Source organism: Nerophis ophidion, linkage group LG18, assembly GCF_033978795.1.
Source record: "Nerophis ophidion isolate RoL-2023_Sa linkage group LG18, RoL_Noph_v1.0, whole genome shotgun sequence".
NCBI lineage: Eukaryota > Metazoa > Chordata > Actinopteri > Syngnathiformes > Syngnathidae > Nerophis > Nerophis ophidion.
This window is the reverse complement of record NC_084628.1, coordinates 8599854-8619562: the sequence shown is the minus strand read 5'-3', so window position 1 is coordinate 8619562 and position 19709 is coordinate 8599854. Positions and strand designations below refer to the sequence as shown.

General features: G+C 41.3%; 2 protein-coding genes and 1 long non-coding RNA gene across 3 annotated transcripts in view; 1 reads left to right on the top strand and 2 right to left on the bottom strand.

Moving 5' to 3' along the window:
- LOC133537560 (sodium- and chloride-dependent GABA transporter 2-like) overlaps positions 1-2152 on the bottom strand; it is an 11251-nt gene extending 9099 nt beyond the window's left edge. Inside the window, exons 1-3 of the mRNA XM_061878686.1 lie at positions 1951-2152; positions 1744-1878; positions 1217-1357 (exon numbers count right to left, since the gene is read on the bottom strand). Of these exons, the coding sequence (XP_061734670.1) occupies positions 1217-1357; positions 1744-1878; positions 1951-2110 (436 nt within the window). The 5' untranslated portion in view covers positions 2111-2152. The remainder of the gene's footprint in view (positions 1-1216; positions 1358-1743; positions 1879-1950) is intronic.
- Positions 1-17783, top strand: part of LOC133537562 (uncharacterized) — a 23198-nt gene extending 5415 nt beyond the window's left edge. Inside the window, exons 3-8 of the long non-coding RNA XR_009802718.1 lie at positions 1228-1307; positions 1732-1830; positions 10156-10287; positions 10403-10472; positions 17460-17525; positions 17654-17783. This is a non-coding gene — a long non-coding RNA (uncharacterized LOC133537562). The remainder of the gene's footprint in view (positions 1-1227; positions 1308-1731; positions 1831-10155; positions 10288-10402; positions 10473-17459; positions 17526-17653) is intronic.
- On the bottom strand, positions 4959-19709 carry vwa7 (von Willebrand factor A domain containing 7). The gene is made up of 17 exons (XM_061878685.1): positions 19481-19709; positions 17609-17886; positions 17246-17479; positions 17077-17173; positions 15368-15502; positions 13851-14046; positions 13605-13774; positions 12010-12122; positions 11833-11949; positions 11550-11774; positions 10337-10469; positions 10126-10278; positions 9966-10058; positions 9588-9886; positions 6346-6482; positions 5815-5974; positions 4959-5743 (listed from the first exon to the last, which is right to left on the bottom strand). Exons 2-17 carry the CDS (start codon positions 17804-17806, stop codon positions 5189-5191), a joined length of 3015 nt encoding a protein of 1004 aa, XP_061734669.1. The 5' UTR covers positions 17807-17886; positions 19481-19709; the 3' UTR covers positions 4959-5188.

The following is a 19709-nucleotide window of genomic DNA, read 5'->3' as shown; positions in this document are numbered from 1 at the left end:
GTCCCTCGGGAAGTCCTGTGGGGAGTGCTCAGAGAGTATGGAGTATCGGACTGTCTTATTGTGGCGGTCCGCTCCATTTACGATCAGTGTCAGAGCTTGGTCCGCATTGCCGGCAGTAAGTCGGACATGTTTCAAGTGAGGGTTGGACTCCGCCCAGGCTGCCCTTTGTCACCGATTCTGTTCATAACTTTTATGGACAGAATTTCTCGGCGCAGTCAAAGCGTTGATGGGTTTCGGTTTGGTGGCCGCGGGATTAGGTCTCTGCTTTTTGCAGATGATGTGGTCCTGATGGCTTCATCTGCCCGGGATCTTCAGCTCTCACTGGATCGGTTCGCAGCCGAGTGTGAAGCGACCGGAATGAGAATCAGCACCTCCAAGTCCGAGTCCATGGTTGTCTCCCGGAAAAGGGTGGAGTGCCATTTCCGGGTTGGGGAGGACACCCTGCCCCAAGTGGAGGAGGTCAAGTACCTAGGAGTCTTGTTCACGAGTGGGGGAAGAGTGGATTGTAAGATCGACAGGCGGATCGGTGCGGCGTATTCAGTAATGCAGACGTTGTACCGATCCGTTGTGGTGAAGAAGGAGCTGAGCCGGAAGGCAAAGCTCTCAATTTACCGGTCGATCTACGTTCCCATCCTCACTTATGGTCATGAGCTTTGGGTCATGACCAAAAGGATAAGATCACGGGTACAAGCGGTCGAAATGAGTTTCCTCCGCCGTGTGGCGGGGCTCTCCCTTAAAGAGTGAGAGTGAGAAGCTCTGTAATCCGGGAGGAACTCAAAGTAAAGCCGCTGCTCCTCCATGTCGAAAGGAGCCAGATGATGTGGTTAGGGCATCTGGTCAGGATGTCACCCGAACCCCCTCCTTAGGGAGGTGTTTAGGGCACGTCCAACCGGTAGGAGGCCACGGGGAAGACCCAGGACACGTTGGGAAGACTACGTCTCCCGGCTGGCCTGGGAACGCCTCGGGATCCCCCGGGAAGAGCTAGACGAAGTGGCTGGGGAGAGGGAAGTCTGGGCTTCCTTGCTTAGGCTGCTGCCCCCGTGACCCGATCTCAGATAAGCGGAAGAAGATGGATGAATGGAAGGATGGATTATTAACTGTGGTGTTAGCAACAGCTCAGAGTATGGCGTAGTTCAGTTCTAGGCTGATGCAGACTACAACTGCCATGCTGGTATACAAAAAAAAGCCTTTAAACTAAGCTAATATATGCCCTCACCTGTGTTCCAGTAGTTGTCACATGTGCTCCAGGGCAGTTGGGACTTAAAGGAAAACAGCAGGTAGAAGAGAGCCCAGGACAGAATAATGATGTAAGTCATGCAACTGTAGAGCAGGATCAGCTGCCCTCCATATCCAATACCTGGCGCACTCACACACGCACACACACTATATTTGAAATACAATGTAATACATTACAGTACTTTAATTTAGAAATGCAATATATAAATTTCAGCCTTTGGGTTGGATTTTAGTCTGTCATGGAAGTGTACATAAGTGTTCAGATGGGTGCATGAAGATAAACACTATTCATTTTTGCTTTGGATTCGATGTTAGAGAGGTTGTGCTGTCAGTGTTTGCCTTGACAGAACATTTCAAGTGTTTTTGTTTGACTGGCAGAAGGTTGGTAATTTGTCACTGGCATCACACACGTAACAGTCATGTGACCTCATAGTGAAATGCCGTAACAGATGGAAAAAGACACAAGCAGGTTTTGATGTGCGGTTTGTCTTTCAGAGTGTTACACACCTTCAGCCAGTGGACACAGCTTCCTCCAACATGTGATCCCACCCTCTTGGGTGTACTGGCCAACGGCAGTTTCCAAAAGGAAGAGCGGTACGCCACACGTCACCACAAACACCAGATAGGGCACCAGGAATGCACCTGTATGTTAACAAATATTGATATGCAAAATGTACAACACTCAGAAGGGAAGATGCTCTGTGGGAGACTTACCACCGCCGTTTTTGTAGCACAAATAAGGAAACCTCCACACGTTGCCCAAGCCAACTATGTTGCCAGCAACAGCCAGGAGGAATTCCACCTTGCTGCCCCAGTGTCCTCTTTCCTCCACCTCATTGTGGCTTTGTTTCGTCCCACGCTTTTTCCTCCACATTCCCAAAAATCTTAACGTGAATGCAAGTGTCCACACTGGGTGTTAAGGTTTACTTGCATGCGCATTGATGACTTTGTCACTTAATGAGCAACCTACCAAACAGTTAATCAGTTTCCGCTAGAAATGTAAATGATCTCCAAGTTGAGAATGAACTGCGACGTTTTGTACAATACAGCTGCAAGTCATGGGTACACCTTTATGTAATGTTAAAACCCACAAAGATTAAGAAAAGTTCCGCAATTGGCTACAAACTATATATTCTAGCATGTTTGTTGATTGGTTGGCAATGATGGGTAGTAACAAGCTACATGTACCTAACCAACATAGCTTGACTACATTTTCCATTAGCTTGGTGGGAGCTTAGCTACGTTTTTAATGAGTAGCTTTTCCTGTAGCTTAGCTACTTTTAGACCCATGTAGGTGGGTAGCTTACATCAAAGCTGCAAGCTACAAAGAGAGAAAATGGCTTACGAATCCAGGCCAAGAAAATATGGAGAAAATAGCATGACTTGGATAACCAAGAAAATCTGTACATACGGAGAAAATCCAGGATGATTGGTTGGTGTTCGTATGAGTCACAATTGGCTAAGGTTAGGGCAAACTGTTCTGGACTGGCCAATCAGATGCAAGGTAAGGCGGGTCATCAAAACTAGTAAGCAAAATCATAGCAGACACACACTCGTCACATGATGGTGAGGGAGTCAGAGACAGAGCGATGCTTCAAGCTGACAACTCAAAAAAAGAAAAAAAGAAACATACTTGAAAAATGAGGGATTCTCTCCCGTTGATTACATTTTTCCTTTAGTGATGAAGATGACATGCAGGAAACCCACAAAAATGCGTGTCGTTAGCCATATTCAGACATATGTATGCTTTCAGAGAAACCAATGATCAAAACCTTAGTCTTTATTTGTTTACTCTGTAAACTAAAATCATATCTGCTTTCTTTATCTAAGGCGTCCAACACAAATTTAGGAACACACATTATTTAAAAAAAAAAATAAAAATTTGAAAAGTTTTTCTGCATGTAACCATTACCATCTGTTCCCAAACATCACTCAAGTCTTTTTTTTTTTTGTCAAGATATAGATATATGCTGTTTTTTTTACTGTAAGTAGAAAAAATAGAGTTGGGTCAAAGAAAAGGCAAACTAAATAAATACATAGAGTGGTGTGCAGGGGACCCCTGTGGTCGTTGTAGGGTGTCCCCAGCTAAGAAGGGTCCATTTGTACACTCTCAGGTACATTAACATTGATATTATACATGTGGGTCCATAGATATAAATGCTGTTGAATGTAAAGCTTTGATGTAGTAAGGTACTTTTGCCGTGTAGCTTGCTACAATACTCCGGGGATAGCTTAATCGAAAGTAACTTGTAGCTTAGCTTACATTTTCCAATTAGCTTGCCCATCACTGGTCAATTGATAAATGATAAATGGGTTGTACTTGTATAGCGCTTTTCTACCTTCAAGGTACTCAAAGCGCTTTGACACTACTTCCACATTTACCCATTCACACATACATTCACACACTGATGGAGGGAGCTGCCATGCAAGGCGCCCATCAGGAGCAAGGGTGAAGTGTCTTGCTCAGGACACAACGGACGTGATGAGGGTGGTTCTAGGTGGGATTTGAACCAGTGACCCTCGGGTTGCGCACGGCCACTCTGCCACTGCGCCACGCCGTCCCAATTCATGTGATAGGCATTTGTTTAGCGATCCCGCTCTTCATCAGACACAGTATTGCTTATGTCTGGCTACATTTGTCACTAACTGTAGCATGTACATATTTCTTTAAATAGTAGCAAGGAAAATGTGTTTTTTAGGGGAAAGGCATTTATTTATTTATGTGTGTGTGTGTGCATGTGCGCATGCGTGTGTAATTTTGATATGTTTTTACAAATAATGATACTTAGATAAAAGTGTACAATCTGTATTAGACCCAATGTAAGCTTTAAGCTACAGCTTCTCTGAATTTACACACCAAAATAATTTTTTAAGCTTCTGTAATGAAATACACCAGCCTGTCCTGTAGAAGCCCTGTTACTGCAATTGTATTTTTGATGCAAAAATAAATCCTTGAATGTTCTGAATTTTACTGCCAAAAAAAAAAGAAAGAAAAATCCTTCTGCTGCAGGATTGATTTTAAAGTTCTATTTTTAATTTTGAAATGACTTCAGAGTCTTGCGCCTTCTTATTTATCTGACCTGCGTTTACCAACCCCTCGCTAGTCCTCTGGTACTGGCTTTCTATCTTTACCAAATACCAGAACAAAGGCCCATGGTGAAGCGTCATTTAGCCACTTTGGCCCTCACCTGTCCCTCAGGACTGCAAAGACCGTTGAAATTAAAAAAAAAAAAAAAAGACTTAAGACACACCTTAAACTCTTATGTTTTTTTAATTATTTATTGTATTGTTTTCTATCTTAATTATTTGTATTACTACAATTATTCTCACAATGTTGTGTTTTATTAACTTATTAAAATAATAATTATATTTGTATTTTTTTTTAACATATATTTTATCATATGTTTTATAGTATTTAGATGGCGTTAATTTGAGTTATTCTCCAGTGTGGAGGCCTCAAAGGTGGCGTTTTTCCTCAAATCATCAGTGCCGTGTTTGTTTTTGCTTTATTACTGTCAGTAGTGATGTGTGTGTGTGTGTGTGTGTGTGTGTGTGTGTGTGTGTGTGTGTGTGTGTGTGTGTGTGTGTGTGTGTGTGTGTGTGCGTGTGTGTGTGCGTGTGTGTGTGTGTGTGTGTGTGCGTTTTCTTGTTTTCAATTTTTTTTGTGCCACTTGCCTATGTTTTTAAAAAGTGCTATATAAATAGTTTGATTCAATTCTTATGTAATATGTCAATTTATTTGCAGTCCTTAGCATATTAACAGAACAAATATTGTTTTAATACTGTCATCAAAGCCTAAGCCATACCAATTATGATTTTTTTGTTATCCGCGAATAAAAAAATGCTTCATGGTGAGACGTTTGTTAGAGTGGAAATTGCAGCTGGCAATTACAATGTGAGTCAACACTTCCTCAAAAAAAAAAAGTGCCGTTTTTAATGCAGTAGGTATCTATTACAAAAAAACAGATTTTTTTATCTCAATTGATGCAGCAATATGCTCCAGTGTCCCCACTAAAGCATCTAAGAAGAAGAAGAAGAAGAAGAAAAAGAAGCCAGTGGGTGTCACAGATCTGCTTGCACTACTTTCTGTCCTTGTATCACTGAGCTCTCTTTGCTGACCAGATGCAAGATGGCAGCGCTTCATGTTTCCAACTGCGTCCCACACCAGCAGCTCAGCCTGGGCAGAGCAGCAGCTGGACGTGTACCTCACCCACAGTGGCTGAGATGAGCCGACAGCCCACTTGGACACATTTAAGGGGGCTTCTCCTTCTACTAATATAACCTCGTGCTGCTGGGGCTGACCTTTGCCCGTGTTGTCCTCTGCAGGCGGGGGGATGTGGAATATTGTCAAAGTGCCTTGTCCTCGCAGTAGTTGGAGGGCAGCAAGGCCAGAACGCCCCCTGTCTGACAGAGCCAAAGACACGCTCCAGGTGGAGTCATTGCAAGCCAGAAAACAGGAGGACTGCACTTGTGTGGTGGAGCAGAATGGAGGGGAGGTGTCAGGGTCCTTCAAGAAAACATATTATAAAAACTTAATTTGCATCCTTGAACAATCGCATCCAATTGACCCATACTTACTGGAGGAACCACTGTCAGGTATGCCACCGCGTAATTTGTGTCAGCAGAATCAAGAGCGTGCACTGAAAGCGTCAGGGTGACAGTTGCTCCTGCCTGAGCCGTGGAGGGTGTGTGAAAGCCCACCTGACCGGGGAAAAGCTTGTTGGCACCAATGTGGAACCTGAGAGGAGAGACGGACTGCATTTTGTTTAGGATATAAGATTTGATTTCCTCATCTGCCAGGAGCCAGATGAGGTGGCTCGGGCATCTGGTCAGGATGCCACCCGAACGCCTCCCTAGGGAGGTGTTTAGGGCACGTCCGACCGGTAGGAGGCCACACGGGGAAGACCCAGGACACGTTGGGAAGACTATGTCTCCCGGCTGGCCTGGGAACGCCTCGGGATCCCCCGGGAAGAGCTGGACAAAGTGGCTGTGCAGAGGGAAGTCTGGGCTTCCCTGCTTAGGCTGCTGCCCCCGCGACCCAACCTCAGATAAGCGGAAGAAGATGGATGGATTTGATTTCCATGCAAACTCTCTTAGGGGTTGTACTACCTGTGAGGTCCTCTTGTATGAAGATACCCGGAGTCATCTTCAGCCATCAAACTGAAGAGTCTGTCTGGGCCGTGGTTCATGATGTGGAAGTCCACCATGGTGCTGTGACCAGGCACCAGAGGAGGGGCAGATAGAACCTGTGTGATTTAAACAAAAAAAAAACAAGCTGTGTGTACTGTATAGCATATGCTATGAGCATGGTAAACATACTGGTGTTTAACGTACCAGTAGAGTACAAAAACAAGTTGACTTTATATGCTAATATGTGTTTCATTTTATCCATTAAACCAGTGGTTCTCAAATGGGGGTACGCGTACCCCTGTGGGTACTTGAAGGTATGCCAAGGGGTACGTGAGATTTTTTTTAAATATTCTAAAAATAGCAACAATTCAAAAATCCTTTCTAAATAGATTTATTGAATAATAATTCAACAAAATATGAATGTAACTTCATAAACTGAGAAAAGAAATGCAACAATGCAATATTCAGTGTTGACAGCTACATTTTTTGTGGACATGTTCCATAAATATTGATGTTAAAGATTTATTTTTTTGTGAAGAAATGTTTAGAATTAAGTTCATGAATCCAGATGGATCTCTATTACAATCCCCAAAGAGGGCACTTTAAGTTGATGATTACTTCTATGTGTAGAAATCTTAATTTATAATAGAATCACTTATTTATTTTTCAACAAGTTTTTAGATATTTTTATATCTTTTTTTCCAAATAGTTCAAGCAAGACCACTACAAATTAGCAATATTTTGCACTGTTATACAATTTAATAAATCAAAAACTGATGACATAGTGCTGTATTTTACTTCTTTATCTCTTTTTTTTTTCAACCAAAAATGCTTTGCTCTGATTAGGTGGTACTTGAATTAAATAAATGTTCACAGGGGGTACATCACTGAAAAAAGGTTGAGAACCACTGCATTAAACCATATCCAATTGTATTTACAATCCACAAAGTATCTGAAAACACTGTGTAAACCTCACAAAATGCCACAAATTCAGTCAGCCATTATGAATATTGCGATCAGAGGTTGACATCAAGGTAGTAATGCTTCCGCACTCTGACAATGTTATCAGATCAGTCGTACTGGATATACGCAAAAAAAGGGAAGAGTTGTTGTGTTTCTCATTCACAACCCTTATGTGAGACAAGAGCACATATGCTTGGCTTTTTTATGCATTCGAAATCGTAAATAGCCAACAATTGATTCAACAGATCGAGGATCCTCTGTTGCGCTCGTTACACTCTAAAAACATCCAGAAACTGCCAACAATATACCATTTACAAATTGATACCTTAAAATTAATTAAATATGAGTGATGTTGTTAGTGTATGAATGTTTTCTATCTGTGTTGGCCCTGTGATGATGTGGCGACTTGTCCAGGGTGTACTCGGCCTTCTGCCCGAATGCAGCTGAGATAGGTTTCAGCACCTCCCACAAACCCTCAAAAAAGGGACAAGCGGTAGAAAAAGGGATGGATGAATGGATTGTTATTGTAAGCTTCAACGCAGACTGACTATTTTAGCGGCGCATTGATAGCAGTGAGCTGCTTCTGCTTCGTCTCAAAATTCCAGATTATAATTCATGCAGCTCTCACCTGTTTGTAGACTAATGTGAGTGACGATGGTCGACATTCACATCCCCCGAAATGGCAAAATAGACCCCACAAGATGGATCTTTATCCAAACGGAATTATGTGAGCGTGCCGTTGGTTGGCATCCAAGCGTGAGTAGAAATATTACAGTAAGTGTTTGTTTTAATATGGTTTGTTATTGTTAGTTTGTTTGTTTAGCACCTAGCAATGCTGCGGATGATAATGTCACAATGAAACTCCATCCATCACTCGCTCATCCTCTTTGTGTTCGGGCTCAAATATATAAGGTCCTGGCTCTCGCAAAGTCTGCTTGACCAGCATTTTTGTTGCTCGGGAAGAGAATTTTGATCCTAGCGCTATGTCGTGCGATCACATGACTGGCATACTCATTATTTCTCAAATTGGCTGGGGAATCTCTCTGAGATTGATACTATTTTGATCATATTTATTCATTTGCAAACTTTGGAAGTCTTTTGGTGTCATAAATCAGATATATATGATACTAGGTTCAATATAGAGGCAACTAGTTTTTCCACTCAACTGGTACTAAAAACCAGTGGTTCTCAAATGGGGGTACGTGTACCCCTGGGGGTACTTGAAGGTATGCCAAGGGGTATGTGAGATTTTTTTTTAAATATTCTAAAAATAGCAACAATCCAAAAATCCTTTATAAATATATTTATTGATTAATACTTCAACAAATATGAATGTAAGTTCATAAACAGTGAAAAGAAATGCATATTCAGTGTTGACAGATTTTTTTTTGTGGACATGTTCCATAAGTATTGATGTTAAAGATTTAATTTTTTGTGAAGAAATGTTTAGAATGAAGTTCATGAATCCAGATGGATCTCTATTACAATCCCCAAAGAGGGCACTTTAAGTTGATGATTACTTCTATATGTAGAAATCTTTATTAATAATTGAATCACTTGTTTATTTTTCAACAAGTTTTTAGTTATTTTTATATCATTTTTTCCAAATAGTTCAAGAAAGACCACTACGAATGAGCAATATTTTGCACTGTTATACAATTTAACAAATCAGAAATTGATGACATAGTGCTGTATTTTACTTCATCTCTTTTTTTTTTAACCAAAAATGCTTTGCTCTTATTAGGGGGTACTTGAATTAAAAAAAAATTCACAGGGGGTACATCACTGAAAAAAGGTTGAGAACCACTGCTTTAAAGGGTGAAAATTCAAGAAATATTTGGTATACAATCTGTCCAAAGTAGTTATTTTTTATTCCAGCGGTATATTGGGACGCTAACATGTTTTGTTCTTGGTAAATTGAGTGTGAGTGGTTTTCTTAATCTGACACTGTACAAAAAACTATATAAAAATAAGCTTTGCTGCCATTTATTAACCCACGAGTAAAATGCGGCTTGTTGCAGAATTCTAATTAGGCCAAAAAAATCCTTCCCCGTATAAATTGGAAAATAGGCCTTTTTTAAATGGGCTGTGGTCCAATGAAAATGAGCTTCTAGGCGCAAATGGCCCTTGGGCTGGCCATTCAGCTCCACTGTCTAAAAAGGTAAACAATTGGTGTGCATCCGCCATACACTATGATAATTTAATATATACCTAAGAATTTTTGACTGTGATGTTAAGCACAATGGCTACTTGCTCACCTGTATCTGGACACGAGTGGGCTGTACCATTTCCGTGGCAACCCTCTCCAACTTGTTTCCTTCGCCGTCACGTCCCGTGAGGCGAACACAGAAGGGAACTCTGGGAATGGAATCCACCCATCCAACCAGCTCCTCGGCAGCGTAGCTTGACAAAGAAGATGACGCAGACGTGGAGGAGGAATTTAGTAACACTTGCTTCAGGCTCTCCCCTTCAGCGCCCAGCAACGTCACATGACTAAAGGAAACTTCCTGGTGAGGAGCCAGGCCCGTCACTGCCAGCACCAGGAAGGCTGGAACACCTAAAGGATGAAATAAGAAATCAACTCCACAAATCAGTGTTATGATGCCTCTAATACTAAAAATATAAATATCTTTAACCTGCGACAGGGCCGCCGTCCACTCTGGCCAGTCCAGGGTGTGGGTCATTGGTTACAGTGGCAAAATAATACAGGAAATCCACACGGCTATCAGCTGAGGGGACCAATTGTCACAATAATATTATTTCTGCCATTTAATGGTTCATTTTTCACAGTAGTACCTATTACGTTGAATGTTATGTGTCCATCAGCTGTGGCTTGCAGGTGCCACTGACCCGGCTGGATAGGAGGACGCAGACGAACGCGGTACAGACCACTGAAGGGCTGGAAGTCAGCCAGAGAGCCTTCCTCGCTCAGCAGAGACTGGCTGTGGCCTAAAAAAGGTATAGAGTGATTTGTCTATACTCTCTGTTAAGTTGTGTCTGTGTTTACCTGAAGGATCGACAAGGATGCACTCTGTCAGAAGGCCAGTAATGTGTAAGGTCACGTTTTTTACAGAGCTGTCAACTCTGAAGGAGTGTGAAGACCTCTGGTCCTGGTCCGTCTTGAGATAGAGAAGAGTCACCTGGTAAGAAAAAAAACCTTGAACACACCTGTAGGAACCTTTTTAAGACCATTTTCTAGCACTGTCTTAAGCGTCTTTGAGTATTCATAAAAGCTCTACACCAAATACATGTATTATTACTGTAAAAATGTGTTACATTGTTGGATACTTGTGTTAAACAATGCCAAAGCATGAAATCACTGAGGTTCATACATTTTGGCATGAGCTCGTTAAAGTTAAGATCCTATCCCTCTGGTTCAAGCTGTAAGAAAATGCAAACAAGTTAGGATAAAGTATTATTTTCAATAATTCTTGGTATGCGCATAAAACACAGACGTGTGACATGCAGTAACATAAATGCTGGTAAAAAACAACTGCTTTTTATGCTGTCTAAATTGCTCAGCGAGTGTGCAAGTGTACCTAAATTTGTGACCGGGTGAATATATGGTTATGGTTATCATGTTTATGAAGTCTCTTTTTGACTGTGTCTGGGGGGGGGGGGGGAACAGTGCTGGCTACTTCAAGATATACATTTAAACAGTGTACAGTTTCAAAAGATGAATAATGATCATTTTGGAAAGTGTGAGGCATTGGTTTCATTTGCAATCGAGGAACGACTTCAAAATCAAACATCTTGCAGAAAGACTCAAAAAATAGCTTATTAAAATGTCTTTGGAGCAAAATATACGCAATAATTACATCAAAATATTTACTGTGCATAATATCAGGACCAACCACGATGAAGTGTTTTAAATGTAGATTAGAATCGTCGTATGCCTTCTTTAATGGCCAAAACTATACCATTATTTTGCACCTATCTTTTTATTTTAGTTAGTGGGCTATGTTTTGGTTCATGAAGAATGCCAAAGATACTATAACCTAGATTCCGATACCTCTTTTTGTATCCAGATTTGTACTAAATAACTCAATTTTTTCCTGGGTCCTTGCGCCACTCCTTTACAATGTTTTTATGAAAATCGATGCGTAATCCTGATGTATTAAACAAAAAAAATGATGAACGGACAAAAGAACATACAAAAAATACAAAATTAATATTACAGTTGTCCTTTGAATATGATGTTTACCTTGCAACGCATTTACCTTGTCAGCTGCTGTGTTGTCCTCCACAATAGAGGAGACGCTGTGTATGTCAGAGTTGCTGGTGAATATCGTCAGTCCTCCAGATAAAGATGACAGGGACATGTAGAGGGAGAACCGATCAGGGGGCAAAGATTCTCTATTCCTCCTTTTCCTTTTCTTCTTCTTCCTCTTCCTTTCTGTGCTCTCTGTGGCATGATTGGGGTCTTCAGTCAGGAGAAATGTCACCTGTGGGAGCATTAGTTAAGGAAATGCTTGGTTTGTATCTTCTAACTAACAGTCTTACTTTGCTCTGTTTGGCAAGCGCCAGGGCCTTCACCACGTCAAACAAGTGGGCGTCCTTGGGGGAGGCGTCAGTGAACACAAAGATTTCGGACAGGGGCGGACTGTGAGAGAGAGCCAGCTGCAAGAACACAACAGTTAGCGGACAAACACACTTGAGTCATGGGAGTTTTGGATCTACCTGAATGGCTGTGAAGCACATCTCTGGTTCGTCTCCTCCTCCCAGCGCCATTAAGTTCTCCATGTGCTGCATAAACTGGTTGGGGTCATCCGTCTCGTACACTGGTCCCACCTCTGCACACAACACTGGTAATAAATCTAATGGGATGTATATTTCCCTTGTCACTCTATATTAAATATAAAACTTGTATGTCTTTAATGCAGAGTGATCATTTAATTCCAATTGTCTGTTTCTGTTAATCTTTAGGGCAGGTATGATTGCAGCAGGTGGCTGCAAGCATGTGATTAAACCAAAAAAACATTGGTTAAAAACAAAAAACCCCACCATAAAGCATTCTTTCAATGCTAACACACACTTTTTTTTTTTTTAACTCAACCTGCCATGTCTGAAATTACAGCTTAATTGTACCCATAACTTTTTCAACCTCACTTTCTCAGCTTGTAACAGGTTTTTCAGCAAATTGTTGTAGTCTCTGTTGGGTTGCCAGGCAGCCGGCAGAGGATTTACAACTACACTTCTTTCTTTGCATCTCGCCCATTTAGGTCTTTCCTCTTAAAGTTTACATATTTTGTTTTGGGGTTGACTAAGATGCACATTTAGAATTTAACATTTAGAGGAGGTGCCCATTAAGTAATCCATCCATCCATCCATTTTCTTCCGCTTATCCAAGGTCGGGTCGCAGGGGCAGCAGCCTATGCAGAGAAGCCCAGACTTTCCTCTCCCCAGCCACTTGTCCAGCTCCTCCCGGGGGATCCCGAGGCATTCCCAGGTCAGCCGGGAGACATAGTCTTCCCAACGTGTCCTGGGTCTTCCCCGTGGCCTCCTGCCGGTCGAACGTGCCCTAAACACCTCCTTAGGGAGGCGTTCGGGTGGCATCCTGACCAGATGCCACCCTTTATTCTGAGTTCCTTCCGGATGCTTCTCACCCTATCTCTAAGGGAGAGACCCGCCACCCGGCGGAGGAAACTCATTTCGGCCACTTGTACCCATGACCTTGTCCTTTCGGTCATAAACCAAAGGTCATGACCATAAGTGAGGATGGGAGCGTAGATCGACCGGTAAATTGAGAGCTTTACCTTCCGGTTCAGCTCCTTCTTCACCACAACGGATCGATAACAGCGTCCGCATTACTGAAGATGCCGCACTGATCCGCCTGTCGATCTCACGATCCACTCTTCCCTCACTCGTGAGCAAGACTCCGAGGTACTTGAACTCCTCCACTTGGGGCAAGATCTCCTCCCCACCCTGGAGATGGCACTCCACCCTTTCCTTGGCGAGAACCATAGACTCTGACTCGGAGGTGCTGATTCTCATCCATTAAGTAATATAAAACGTATATTAGTTCATGTGTTAATGGTGAAAACTGTCACTTGTGGATGTTGTGTGACTGAGCCCGAGAGCAACATGTGGTAGAAAATTAATGGATGGATATAAACCGAGCCACATGATTTCATAACTCATATTCTCAACCCTAACAGTATGCAGTGCCAAGTATTGGGTACTGGGAAGACAAAGTTGTGCCCAGCAGGGATCAAATGCTGTCGTTTCTGAGACACTGCCATGACAGTCGGTTATTCACGGCAGTGAACTCTCACCAGGGTCATGGAAGGGTACCAACACAAAGCTGCCGGGTTGTCCAGGGTGGCTGGCTCTATTCTGGATGAGGGTATGAGACCGCAGGCGAGCCGCTGTGATTTCCTCAAACATGCTCCCTGTGGTGTCCATGACAAAGACCAGCGCTGGGACCTGCTTCACGCTAAAAAGCCTGCATTACAAACATGCATATCTATTACAGTATTCTTCAGGATTTTCTTGACAGGCGAAAACATCTTGAAAAGCACCTGAGGAAGGTCTTGTGTCCCACTGTGTCTCTGAGGTCTCTCAGTACTGTCAGCGTGGCTTCAGATGCCAGCATCGCCGCTTTCACGTGGAGGTAATGATGAGGGGAGAAGACCGGGGAAGTGCTGTCCTTGTTGATGCCCCCTTTGGCTCCTATAGAGCGACTGCTGTCCAGAATGCCTCCATGGCTGCATTTGCCTGACAACAGAGGTTATTTTCAAGGCAATAGTGACTAAATTTACATAATTAATTGGTTAATGTTGTTGTTTGACTATGTCTAAGGCAGATATTTTCAGTGGGGCAAAAAAGTATTAAGTCAGCCACCGATTGTGCAAGTTCTCCCACTTAAAACGATGACGGAGGTCTGTAATTTTCATCATAGGTACACTTCAACTGTGAGAGACAGAATGTGGGAAAAAAATCCAGGAATTCACATTGTAGGAATTTTAAAGAATTTATTTGTAAATTATGGTGGAAAATAAGTATTTGGTCAACCATTCAAAGCTCTCACTGATGGAAGGAGGTTTTGGCTCAAAATCTCACGATACATGGCCCCATTAATTTTTTTCCTTAACACGGATCAATCGTCCTGTCCCCTTAGCAGAAAAACAGCCCCAAAGCATGATGTTTCCACCCCCATGCTTCACAGTAGGTACGGCGTTCTTGGGATGCAACTCAGTATTCTTCTTCCTCCAAACATGACGAGTTGAGTTCATACCAAAAAGTTCTATTTTGGTTTCATCTGACCACATGACATTCTCCCAATCCTCTACTGTATCATCCATGTATCCATTTTGGTATAAACTCAAGTCGTCGTGTTTGGAGGAAGAAGAATACTGAGTTGCATCCCAAGAACACCAAACCTACTGTGAAGCATGGAGGTGGAAACATCGTGCTTTGGATATGTTTTTCTGCTAAGAGGACAGGACGATTGATCTATGTTAAGGAAAGAATGAATGGGGCCATGTATCGTGAGATTTTGAGCCAAAACCTCCTTCCGTCAATGAGAGCTTTGAATGGTTGACCAAATACTTATTTTCCACCATAAAGCATAGCTCGGTTGGTAGAGTGGCCGTGCCAGCAACTTGAGGGTTGCAGGTTCGATTCCCGCTTGTGCCATCCTAGTTACTGCTGTTGTGTCCTTGGGCAAGACACTTTACTCACCTGCTTCCAGTGCCACCCACACTGGTTTAAATGTAACTTAGATATTGGGTGTCACTATGTAAAGCGCTTTGACTCACTTGAGAAAAGCACTATATAAATATAATTCACTTCACTTCACATAATTTACAAATAATTTATTTAAAATTCCTACAATGTGAATTCCTGGATTTTTTTTTTCACATTCTGTCTCTCACAGTTGAAGTGTACCTATGATGAAAATTACAGACCTCTGTCATCATTTTAGGTGGGAGAACTTGCACAATCGGTGGCTGACTAAATACTTTTTTGCCCCACTGTACATGTAAAAGTATTTGTTTGAAAACTTTAACTGACTTGTTTTTTTTTTTTTGCATACCTTCAGGTTTTGGAGGGAAATTGCTGAAGTAGCCGGTTGTAAGCATCTGGTCGTCTCGCTTTGTGTTTGTCAGTCTCGGAAGTAGGTTGTTTCGACAGGTGGCACTAAAGCACTCCATACAGGTGGGTGTGTCACCTGTGGAGCAAGAAGAACGCCCATTACATGAGTTAACGACCATTCACCCTTTATCATGACTGACGCACCTCTGCCCAAGGTATGAATACTTTATATTATAAAATTCAATATATTTACACCAGTGCTATTCAATTGGCAGCCAGGGGACCATATCCAGCCCGGAAATGAGACCATACAGGCCCACAAGTTCAGTTCAAAACTTGAGACACATTTTTTTGCAGAAATTCCTAAAAACAATGGATGGCTTCTGTTGTTTACATAAATTTAGACCACTGTAAGCGCATTGGCAGATCCTTGCATTGACATTTTAACCTTGCTAGCAAACAAACTACACAGGGTCAAAACTTGTGATTTTCCTCATGGCAGTTAAAATTGTTTTTTCGTGATGTAATTTTTGTAACCGATGTATTGCTGTTGCTTGTTAACTTTCAATTTAGTCAGTAGTCAATTGTTCAACTTTTTCAGTTATACTAGGGGTGTTCCTCAAGGTTCCATTTCAGGCTCTTTTCAGCATTTGGCCAATTCAACTGTTGTCAAAAAACTTGTGAGAGACTCACATTTTTGCAGCACCTCCTTAAAAACAGAGTGCTGTCAGAGATAATCTTTGACTATCGTTTTTGCAGAAGGTTCTTAAAAACAGCACAGCGCTCCTGTAATTCTGACAAAATAAAGATATTAAAATGACACATCTATTGTAAAAGACTGAGTTTTTTTTCCGGAAAATACAAAATAAGACAAAGAAGTCCAGCCCCCTGTTGAGATCCCTGATGTCCATTGTTAAAACTGGATTATTTTTCCAGAAACAAGAGCATCAGTTTGCCTGTACACATTCAGTGCATATGCACAAAACCACTCATACTCATCTTAGTCCTGCCAAATATTTAAAACATCACAATATTGATATTTTCTTCAATATGGATATTTTGTATCAACCCCTAATTCACTTCATATTAAAACATCTAAGAACAAGTGTGCTGTGCATAGGACAGTGACCGTATTGATTTTAAGTAAAGTTGTATTGTGACTGATACCAATGTGCTGAATCATGATATTCACAACATAAATAGTTTGTCCTATACCCATAGTTCATATTATATTCAAGAGTCCAAACAATCACTCAGTGCATGAAGGACAGTGACAGGATCATTGTACCGATATTATGTAATTAACACTGTGCACTTCATATCAATTCTACCTACTTATTCAGGCTGAACTTTCTTGAGTTAAAACTTGTTTTTTAGAATTACATTTAGACAAATATTTAAGAATACAAAACAGCAACTCAACTCTACCAGTATGGACTACTCCTTCATTATCAGTCTTTTTTTTTTAATATAACCGTATTTCACTTTTGTGTGCTTAGTAGGTTTATTTGGGTTGCCAATTTGTTTTTTTAATCTTTGTTCATCCTCCTATAGTAGTCTTTCAGTTTCAAATTCATGATTAACCGATCCCTGAACTGGTTAGACAAGCCTTAGCGCTACATTGCCACTGTCACTATTTTAGTTCATTCCAAAAGGACCTTGTAGACAGCAAGCATGACATGTTGAACCTTAGGTGTATGTCTAAGTTACCTTCAGCCACAGGGACAGCTGGCTCCTCAGGCTGCAACAGGTGCAGGTAAACCGAGCGCTGACCCATCTCCACCCAGTTACTGTGGCTGTAGAAGTCCTGTATGTAAGTTAAATACATAAATTTGCAAGACAGAACGTTTCATATAATAATTTAAGTGGTACTGTGTACCTGCAAGGAGTGAAATAGTTGGCCCAAGCTGTGACGGGCACTTTGGTGCTCATGGGCCCGTACTGACAGCAGCGTATGAGCCCAGAACCTCCGCAGCATTGCTATGGCACTGTCCACGCGCTCGGAATCAAAGTGGTACACAGGGTCGGACTTGGTAGAGCTCAGGAAGTCCATCTCTGCATTGGCATTCACCACCTCTCCCATGGCTCTCCAGAACCCTCGCCCCAGACTGGTCTGCAAAGGATGCAAGCGGACATGTAGATTTCCAAACGTGTTCATGGTATGTTATTGTTAAATCTCATTAATTATTTGAAAAAAGTCAACACTTTTCACTTTTTTTTCTCTCTAAATATTGTGGCACACCTCTTCCTCAGCATGGTGTTCCTTGTATTTATGGATGTCCCTCAGAGTCTCCAAGGTGACATTGAGGATAGCCTGCTCAGTGATGTACTGGTGTGTGTGCGAATCCCAGGACAGCGTCAACACCCGAGACCAAAAGTTGGGGAGAAAGCATGTGCACGGTGCCGCCAGGAAAAGGTAAGCACAAATGAACCAGTGCATCTTACTTGGATTGTCCTTTCAAACGCTTCTTCTCTTTCTTCTTCTTCCTTGTGCAGTCATGTCTTAGCCTCACATCTTACCTGCATATGAAAGATTTGGTTATCACAGAAAAACAAACATTTTCAAATCTTAATCGTTCATCGCTTTTAATATTTAGTAAATAAATAGTCTATTTCAGTTTCCTTTTGTAGTTGCTCACAGTTGGGACAGGTATTTGTTTTTTGTTTAGTTTTGGCATAATATGAAATAAAATAAATCAAGATTCAATGAAAAAAATATTTAAAATGAATTTAAAAAAAGACAAATGCCACAGAAGTCGTACTATTCAGACTTTAAACAAAAAATGTTCATAAATGTCTCAAAATGTAAACGATCGGTTATTGTGTGTGATCTTCTGTTGCATATGTGCTTGTATTAACTTCAGCAATACCAATAAAACTTCACTATGTGACAATTTTTTTTTAAAAGTGTATTTATTATTTTACTCTATTACGCAACGTCAAAGGAGAGTAGCCTATTGTAGTTTTACTGTATTTTATCATACAGTGCTTAACTTATCTTAAACATTGCCTTTGCTAATCAAGAAAATAGTAATATGAGCAAAATAATTCAACTCATAAGGTTTCTCTTACGGAACAGCTTGGAACAGAATACTGAAGACCTACTGTAATTCTAGCTTCTTCTTTTTCCCTCCAGAGCTTCCTCTAGAGCAGGGGTAGGGAACCTATGGCTCTAGAGCCAGATGCTGCTCTTTTGATGACTGCATATGGCTCCGGAGCCAGATGCGGCTCTTTTGATGACTGCATCTGGCTCTCAGATAAATCTTAGCTGACATTGCTTAACACGATAAGTAATTAATATTTCCGCCGGTAATCACAGTGATAAAAATAACATTTAAATTATAAAACATTCTCATGCATTTTAATCCAACCATACATTTTCTATCGCACCTGTTCAAGAAGTTGCATTAATGGTAAGAAGTATTATATTTATTATTGTTAGTTTAAGAATAACAATGTTATTCAAAATAATAAGAGACTTATTATACTCTAAAAATGTTGGTCTTACTTAAAAATGCACACATTTAATTGTATTCAGTGTAAAAAAATATTATATGGCTCTCACAGAAATGCATTTTGAAATATTTAGCTTTCATGGCTGTCTCAGCCAAAAAGGTTCCCGACCCATGCTCTAGAGCGTTGGAGCCAACGCGTGAAAAACAAATTTGTTGTATTGTCTGACAATATTAATGTACAACAAAGTGACATTCAAGGGGGCTTGTTGGACTTTGTCTGAAACACAATGCAAGATTGGTTCATTAAACAATTTGTTAAATTAGTCACCCACTCATAAACCCCGCCCTTCGGTCCAAAAAAAACTCTCCATGCATTTCTCTGAGCTTGGTCTGTATTGAGTCCCCTCATTGTTCTTTATTCCAACACAATACATTTGTTCTCCTAACTCTCACAAGGAAGAAGCTGAAACAAAAACCACAAACAAGCATACCCTCTTCGGCGTTTAAACTAATCTGTGTGGCAAAAATGAAACTTCTGTAGTTTGTCGTTTGTGACCAGTGTGAGCATGTGCATTGCCTTTGCATTTGGAAAATGGGATTTTACATCTATGCCTAAAAGAACACATAAGAAGAATGCAAATTAAGAAAAAAGTTCTCACCTCACATCTTCTCCTTGTCTTCACACTTGATGCAGAATCACAATCCCACGGGTGCACCGCATATGTACGTTCAAGTAACAATGTAGACTTTCACTTCAAAAGGTCAGCAGGACACTTTCACTCCGCTTAACAAAATGTAAGTAAAGTCTTCAATTGAACTTTGCTCTAAACCCTGAAAAGTGAAATGACAACGGAGACATGGCTCCAAGAGGTAGTTTGCTGGGCTTCG